The following is a 9,070-nucleotide window of genomic DNA, read 5'->3' as shown; positions in this document are numbered from 1 at the left end:
TGGTTTTAGAAGCAAAGTGTGGTAGCAAAGATGGTATTCATGAACCACATGTAGTTGAAGCTCTGGGAATTAAAGAAGCGTTAGGTTGGATTATGAATCATGAATGGTCTAATGTGATTCTAAATTCTGATAGTCTTAACGTGGTTGAAGATTTGAAGAATAACAAACACATGGTCTCTCCATATGGCTGTGTGATTTCTTATTGTAAGGTTATTATTAATAGTTTATGTTCTTTTTCTTTGAATTTTGTCAAGCAATCTCCTAATAAGGTGGCGCATATGTTGGCGCAATCTTCTCGTTATGGGGCAATCGTAGTTATTTGGATAATCTTCCTGTTTTTGTTTCATCTTTAGTTTTGGATGATAGTTTTTAATGAAGCGATTGTTTTACTCAAAAAAAAAATATATATATTCAAAATTAATTATTAAAAAAAATATATATTAATTATGGTATAGTTTTAAAGAATTAATTTGCACTATTAAATTAAATGAAAGCAAATTATATTATATATACCAAGTCCATATTATCAAAAAAAAAAAAAAAAAGCAAAATACAACTCTTGCTCTACATTCTACACATTATGACACTAATATAAATTTTCCCATTTAAACAAGAAAAATACAGAAAAGAGGGACGTATATAGTTGAAAGAGCATAGTTGGATTTTAGAATACTACGTGTGATTGTGAATTTAACGAATTGAAAAACCAATGACCCTTAAATAATCTTCAGCTCAACATTTATATAACCAATTTTAACTAGTGACTAGGCTAAAAGTACGACCCATTTGTCTTCTGTCTCTTGTTTGGATGGATCCCTTCTCTAAAAAATAATAATAATTAATAATTAAAAAAAATTACATAAGGGAACAAGAGGAGGGTTGGTCGTGGTGGTAGGAGACGTATCCAGGATCAGGCATCTGGTAATACGACGCTGTGGTCACGTAAGGATGCCAAATCAGTTGACCAACTACTTCATTATTATTCTTCTTCTCTTCTTCCTTTTTCTTATCAATGGGACTCCCGCTCACCACTTCCGCATATTTCAAGCTCTTCCGTAGCAGAGTGGTCAGCAAAACCACATCGATATCTTCTCCCGTTACTTCTATTTGGTTCTTCTCATTCTGAAGTGTTGCCTGTGTTACTCCTGATCATTCCATCAAAATCAAATTAATAATTTATTTCTTGTTAGTAATAATTATAAAGTGATTGATCTTGTATTATTAATTACCATCAACTCCGACTGCAGTCTTAATGGCTTTGGTGCGGGACTTCTTGTCGTCCAGTGCCACCTTGATCACCACATTTAGCTGCACGAAATTCATAATGAAGAATATGTTAGACATTTATATGTATAAACTGAAATATATATGTTTAAGTATAAAGTGCGGAATTAATCAAACATATATGCACTATAATTTAAGGATCGAAATACCTCCAGCCATTGATTCTTGAGCTTCAAACCCACATAAGCTTTGATCTGCAAAGGAAATTGACTACCATGGGTAATCGGGCTTCCTCGCTCTCTCAACTCTCTTTAGATGGAATTTGCTGTTATGAACAGAATGAGTGAGGAGCTCGGGGACCGAGACCCTATATTTATAGGTGAGATACTCCATCGCATTCGCGCCACATTAATTGTCGAATATTTTGACAATTAATTCAGAAATCAAATCGTAGTAATGAATATAGAAATCTGACCATATATAGAATATTACGTAATTGATTTTGTCCAGATTCAATGAATATAAAATATTCATTTATCAGAAAATCAATTATTTATTTATTTCCTTAAATAGAAATTTATTTCTTTATATAGAAATAGATTTCCTTAAATAAAAAATATTCTTACATTCTCCCACTTGGTCAGCATTTAGACTAAAACATTCAAACCCAAACGTTCCTCATTATATAATAAACATACGAATCATAGCGACATGTCCTCATTATAAGTCGAGTATTATCTTCCATGTATTACGATATATTTATTATATAACAATGTACTTTATGTGGCAATGTACTTAAGTGAATAAACCCTAACCCTTATGTTTATTCAGGTCCTCTTACGATAATTTTCTCAGATGAAATTAAGGTGCACATAAATATGAGAAAATATCGAAATTAGAGTTTCATTAAATAATTTTTGGTTGTACAAATAAAAAAACTGCACATGGGTTAACTGAATCCCATCTTTACTTTATGATCCTTGAATTTGTGTTGCGGCATGCCTTTAGTCAAGGATCTATGCGATGACCCAATTCAGTTTGCGTGATTAATGACCACTTATCACGCCTTTTTATGGCTAAATACTTAATGTCGATATGCTAGCTTCGACCAGTACTCTTAGAGTTATTAGCCATAAATATTGTAGCTGAATTTATCGCAAAATTTTCTTAATGGCCTAATGAAACTGTAATTCTGAACTCTAGGCCTACTATGAAACTCTATAATACATCATACGAGATGTATCCTCAAAACAATAAATGAATCTGACTTCTATAGTGGAAATAGCAATCAAGATTCTCTACAATATAACTTACTGGTAATCTTAAGGTCGTAATAAAATATTGATTTACGTGAATCAATACAACCAAGAAGTACGTTAGAATCTAATTGGTTAACTATATTTCCGGATGGTCAATTCATCTTAACAAAATATGTATGAATATAATTTCAGTATCTTAAAGACACCTAATCACTTTGTATGAAGAATAAAGTGGTCTTAACTTTAGTTATTCGATACTACTTAACGATCCCGAAACAAATGTAATGCAAAGTCTTATTCGTACTTTTAGGCATACATTAGGCTTCTAAAATAGAAGCAAATGAATGTTCTTAATTTATTCTCACTCCGCATCATTTTTCGTATGCTTTGGTTCGAGTTGAATTTATCACACTTAAAGATAAAAGTTATATCGTATGAATAATACATAATTTTATTTAATCGGAGATGCTGTGGCTACTCTCTAATTAATTAAAATTATATATATATATTATTTATATTCCTTATCTCAAAATAATAATTTGAGATATGAATTATTTCAACTCATATAGAAAACTTTTATCATCATTTGCAAGTAACATATTGTCTACGTATAAAACAAATATTACTCCCACTAACCTTTCCGGTATATAATTATTTCCATAATTCTCTTTTCAAACCTAAAGGAAAAGATGATTTAATACCAATTTGTGAGATGTTTGTTTTAATCTACAGTAGACACTTTAAGCTTGCATATGTTCACCACTATTAGAGAAAAATCTTTATGGCCTATATACCTTCTCCTCTAGTTCACTATTTGGAATTGATTAATGAATTAAAACAAGCAACAAATGCCAAGGTCTATAATAGAATCATTTATAAAAACAAGTGAGAATGTAAATCTCCTTTGTTATTGATTCTTAGTTCAAAATGAACTTCTTAGTAATGAATATTCTTTTATATCTTTATGTTTCTCAATGTTGCCTAATGAATATTATTGGTGGAAAAAATCTATGCTTAATTAATGTTCTCCACCCCATTAGGCAACTTTACTAAAGATAAACTTTATTACTCTTTAAGATATTCATTTCTTCATTCATGGCATATTGTACTACAACTTCAATTCCTTATCATTCTATAATTTAATTTATGTCTCAAATTAATATTGTAGTTGAACTCTTATTGTACAAAATGTAATCACTAGAAAACATTGATCTTATTGTTCTAATAAGTCATCTTAAGGATGGACCAACAAACTCTTAAAAGAGCAAATGGTTCAATATACATGTTATTATAAGCAATTACTAAATAACATAACTTATTAGAATTTTATCAATGACTTGTAGATTATTAATGATTAGTTATGAATTCTCAATAACCATTAACCTTAAGGGTTGTTGTGAATCATAATTAATCTAGCACTTGAGGTGGAAGTTTGAGAAAATATGAATGATCTTTCTTAGAAACTAGGTTCCTAGATTGATCACTCCCACTGATCAAGTCAATTCTTAATTCCACAGTTCTAGTGTTGTGAGATGGATAATAAAATATGTAACCCTTAAACCTTATAGCTTTTCAAATGAAATATGCTCATTTATGGTTTAGGGCCCAGATCTTTTCTTTGACAATTGTACTCTAACTATATATGGGTATTTATAAAATGTGTACATGTCATCAAGTCGGTTTTCAACCTTATCACAACTCAAAATATGTTTGAGAAACAACTTTGGTTAGAACACGATTCGATATGTACACCCCATTGTTGAGAATCAATAGACAAAGATTTAGGAAAGATTGGAGTTTGCTATGTAGGCTCCACCCCATGTCCAAAAAATGCTTAGTTTCTTAAATCTGTTACACACTATAATTTGGGTGTACCAAGCATATGTATCGGGCAATGAACCCATGCTTTTAAAGAAACTTTGCAAATGGACTGGGAGTTTATCCATACTCGTGAATTTTAATGTAGTATTCTCCATTTTATAATTGATCTCACTATCTTAATATGCAAAATGCACTATTTCTCTACTTAAGATTTAAATGTCTTTGAAACATATAAATCTATACTTTTGTAGAAAAATAATTTATGTGAGTAATCGTTAAAAAAGAGATGCAAAATTTGAGTCCATGTCTTCAAAATTAATTGACTTGTATGATTTCTAATATGATAGAATTCTAATATGCACCGATTTTAACTTGTTGGAATACATATTCTTAATGAATTTCACACAAGTTCTAAATAAAGTTAGTAAAATCAAGTGTAATGAATATCCCCACCATTTACTAACATTTATTCTATTCATGGATATAAGTTCCATAATTTTTGGTGCTATAATGTAGAAGAATTCTTATTAATAACACATTTCTTATTGTCAGATTGAACTTGCATATCTTTATGAGTGACATCATTTTATAGTAAAGACCTTTAAATATGTCTAAATCAAGTTTCAAAAGAAGCTTGGAACATAAAGATCTTTGCTAATTTTAAAACAAAGTCACTACTATATTGCTTGTTCCTTAAACTTCTAAATGTGAGAACTTATCTTGTCTGTGGATAAGATTTGCTCACAGTTACTGACTTTCTTAGGTTTATTTGTAAACCAAGAAATTATGAATGTGGAATAACAATCTAAAATAATCCACTATGTGTTAATAATCACATTAACTATATTAGAATGAATTCATACACAATAAATTAAAATTTATTGGTGATAATTAAGTGTGATTTATTTTTCTTAATTATACAGTAAAAACTGTACATTTTAGATTAAGTTATCAGAGTAAATTTTTGGAAATTTCTACTGGTATGGAAGAAATTTATGAATAGTGATGTAATAAAATTACATATATAGTTTTGAGGTTTAAATGAATCATATTTTTACCAATGAATAAACATGCTTAAATATGAAATCTTATTAAACAAAAATTGCCTGTGGGCTAAATTTTTAATTTAATAAGATTAGATTTAGATGTAGATTATGATAGATTTACACAATTTATGAAAAACTTAAAGTTTAATATTTCTATCTTAATGAAAGGTATGAAACACTTAATTATTTATAAATGTTTCAAAATTTTATACTTTATGATAAAATTATTAAATTAAATCTACATAATTACCTGTGGGATAAATTAAGAGAATTTAATTTAACATATTAATCATGTGAATATAATAAAATCCCTGTAAGGTAAGATTATTATGTTCACATAATTCATGTCCATTATGTGATCTTAATCCACTTAATATATATAATTTTATATAATTAAGGATGCTGTGGCTACTCCCTAATTATTTAAAATTATGTGGTTCACTAGACACCAAAGTATAAACTGAAGATTAAAATTTTACTAAATCCAAAATTGCCTGTGGGCTAAATTTTAAATTTAATAAAATTAGATGAACTTTATGATAGATTTAATTAAACAATTAGTTTTGGAAAATGAAGGTTTATTATCTATCTTTAATTAAATTTATGATAACACTATTAAATTAAATCCCCATAACTCCCTGTGGGGTAAATTAAGAGAATTTAATTTAACATATTATCCTAATTAATTATACAAATATAATAAAATCCCTGTGGGGTAAAATTATTATACCTATATAATTAATTACAAGTTATGTCCATTAAGGTGAATTTTAATTAATATATAATTTTATACAAATAAGGATGCTGTGGCTACTCCCTAATTATATAAAATTATATTTTCACTTTGACATTAGGTATTGGGCTCTACCTAAAAGTAATTTCGTTATTAACATAGTAGACAATCACTGAGATTAATGCTCCTAGTGTGGTCGTCCGAAGATCATTAAAAACCGTTCTAGATATGAGCATTTGTCCCAAATTCATGTTTTCTTATGTCAAACCACAAAATTACTTACATTTTATTCATATTTTATTCATTTTAGGAAGTTTTATGAATATTTTATGAAGTTTTATGAAACTTAATGTGCTATATAAAATATTCAACCTATCTTAATGTTTGAATATTTCTAAATATATCTAGCACTATAAAAGGAATTTATGTATAGCATTTAAATCATACAAATCTAAATTAATTGCATTAAACATAAATTTGCCAAATAAATACAAATTAATACAATTATTGTATGATAATAAATTAAATGCTTAATTCCATAATATATAATTAATTATGCATTTATGACCATATAATATCTTAAATATTTATACTAATAATTAATTTGTATAAATAAGGTAATTATACAAATTAGTACAATTAATTATATGGAATGAATTAAATGCAAAATTAAAGACTATACTTAATGGCGTATTTTTCAAATTTTATTAATTTAAACAATAAATTACATAAATTTGGTAATAAATAATTAAATGCACAATTATACAAATTGCACAATTATTACATGCCTAAATAAATCATGTAATTAATTACCATATTAAAACAAATTTCCATTTTCAGTTTATACTAAATAACATATTAATTCTAAATATATGTATTAAATTAAAAATGGAAATTAATGAATGTAATTTATTGACTAAATTAACAATAGGAGAATAATTTATATTTCCAAATAAATAAAAAAATATATAAAAAAAAAATCGAAATTTTTTTCCCTTTTTTTTTTTTTTTTTTTTGAAAAATACACTGCCATAAGCGACATGATAAAATTTCCTTAAACTTCCAAAAATCATGAAATCAATTCCACATGAATCTAAATGCAAAAATTAAGACATTCATATAGATTTTATGCATCGAAAATACATAAAACAAAGACTTTAAAAATCACCAAAATTTTCTGAAAAATAATTTTGAGATTTCTTTGTTTTTTCAAAGTGGATTTTCATGCTTAGAACAATCTATATTAATATATGAATGTATTAATACATATACAATATATATATAAATATATATACATATATATACAGAAAAATAAAAATACTGTATGTATATATATATAAACATGAAATGTATATATGTATATATTTGTATATAGCATTTAGATATATAAATAATATATATATATACAACATATATACGTAATGAAATGAAGAAAAAATATATATATATATATATGTATATGAATATATATATATGAACTGAATGAATAAACAAGTATATATGTATGAAAATATATATGTATATATATAATTGGGATTGAATGAATATGAATATATAAATATATACCCCAACGAAAATAAATATATATATCAACACTGAATTAAATATATATATATATAAACACTGTATATACGAGTATATATATATATATATGAAACTCAAACTAAAATCAAGGCAGAGATAAAAACCGCTCTGATACCAACTGTTAGACATTTATATGTATAAACTGAAATATATATGTTTAAGTATAAAGTGCGGAATTAATCAAACATATATGCACTATAATTTAAGGATCGAAATACCTCCAGCCATTGATTCTTGAGCTTCAAACCCACATAAGCTTTGATCTGCAAAGGAAATTGACTACCATGGGTAATCGGGCTTCCTCGCTCTCTCAACTCTCTTTAGATGGAATTTGCTGTTATGAACAGAATGAGTGAGGAGCTCGGGGACCGAGACCCTATATTTATAGGTGAGATACTCCATCGCATTCGCGCCACATTAATTGTCAGAATATTTTGACAATTAATTCAGGAAATCAAATCAGGTAATGAATATAGAAATCTGACCATATATAGAATATTACGTAATTGATTTTGTCCAGATTCAATGAATATAAAATATTCATTTATCAGAAAATCAATTATTTATTTATTTCCTTAAATAGAAATTTATTTCTTTATATAGAAATAGATTTCCTTAAATAAAAAATATTCTTACAGAATAAAAATCAGAATTACACGCGACACATAAAAATACAAATTGGAATTTCGATACTAAGCTTTATTTGTACCTTCATGTCGATGGTGATTGGTTTTCTTGTTATTTTTGGAACAAAGAAAGAGAGATTTATATTGTTATAGATATATTGAATTTGCTAGTTCTGGTTTTGTGAGTTATATTGTGGTAGCTAGTAGTGTATTTATAGTGAAGAGAGTAGAAAAGATAGAGAGTAAAAAGTCAAGAGTCAAGGGGGTCTTCGCGTCAACTTAAAGTGGGGCCAGTATCTATAGTTTCCAAGTTATCTCCTCTCTCGAAACTACCAAGAATATTGTATTATATTTTTTATATCGTAATATATGTGATAATATTCCCCACACGGTGCTTAAAAGTTGAGCAATAAAAACAGTAGGATCCCAACTAAAATAATTACAGCACCTTTATTTTTAACAGAAAATGACACATAAAACTTAAAACTGATAGAGATGAAAAGTGTCTTTTATGTTACTGCTGCTTGTCAACGGCAGAAATGCCAAAGTGACCTTGGGTCATTACAAAATGATGTATATATGGGGCCAAGGAGAAGGCAGTCCATGAAATAAAGTAGGCCGAAAAATAGTGGGCCATCAAATACTAATATGGGCCAGCTAATTCTAATACCACCTCTCAAGATGATACATATATATTTTTTAAGTTCATCTTTGTTACAATAGTGTGAAAATAGCCTGGAAAAAGAGGCTTGGTAAGGATGTTAGCAATGCTGTTTT

At 27.5% G+C, this 9,070-nt stretch overlaps 1 protein-coding gene across 1 annotated transcript; it reads right to left on the bottom strand.

Moving 5' to 3' along the window:
- Positions 1–483: 483 nt before the first annotated feature.
- Positions 484–8,516, bottom strand: LOC115701001 (heavy metal-associated isoprenylated plant protein 16). The gene is made up of 3 exons (XM_061102837.1): positions 8,377–8,516; positions 1,230–1,308; positions 484–1,145 (listed from the first exon to the last, which is right to left on the bottom strand). The coding sequence occupies exons 1-3, from the start codon at positions 8,380–8,382 to the stop codon at positions 856–858; spliced, it is 375 nt and encodes a 124-aa protein (XP_060958820.1). The 5' UTR covers positions 8,383–8,516; the 3' UTR covers positions 484–855.
- Positions 8,517–9,070: the final 554 nt, after the last annotated feature.

The sequence above is a fragment of the Cannabis sativa genome, chromosome 8 (genome assembly GCF_029168945.1).
Source record: "Cannabis sativa cultivar Pink pepper isolate KNU-18-1 chromosome 8, ASM2916894v1, whole genome shotgun sequence".
In the NCBI taxonomy this organism is placed as follows: domain Eukaryota; kingdom Viridiplantae; phylum Streptophyta; class Magnoliopsida; order Rosales; family Cannabaceae; genus Cannabis; species Cannabis sativa.
Note: the sequence above shows the minus strand (reverse complement) of the source record. Positions and strands in the feature narration are given on the sequence as shown.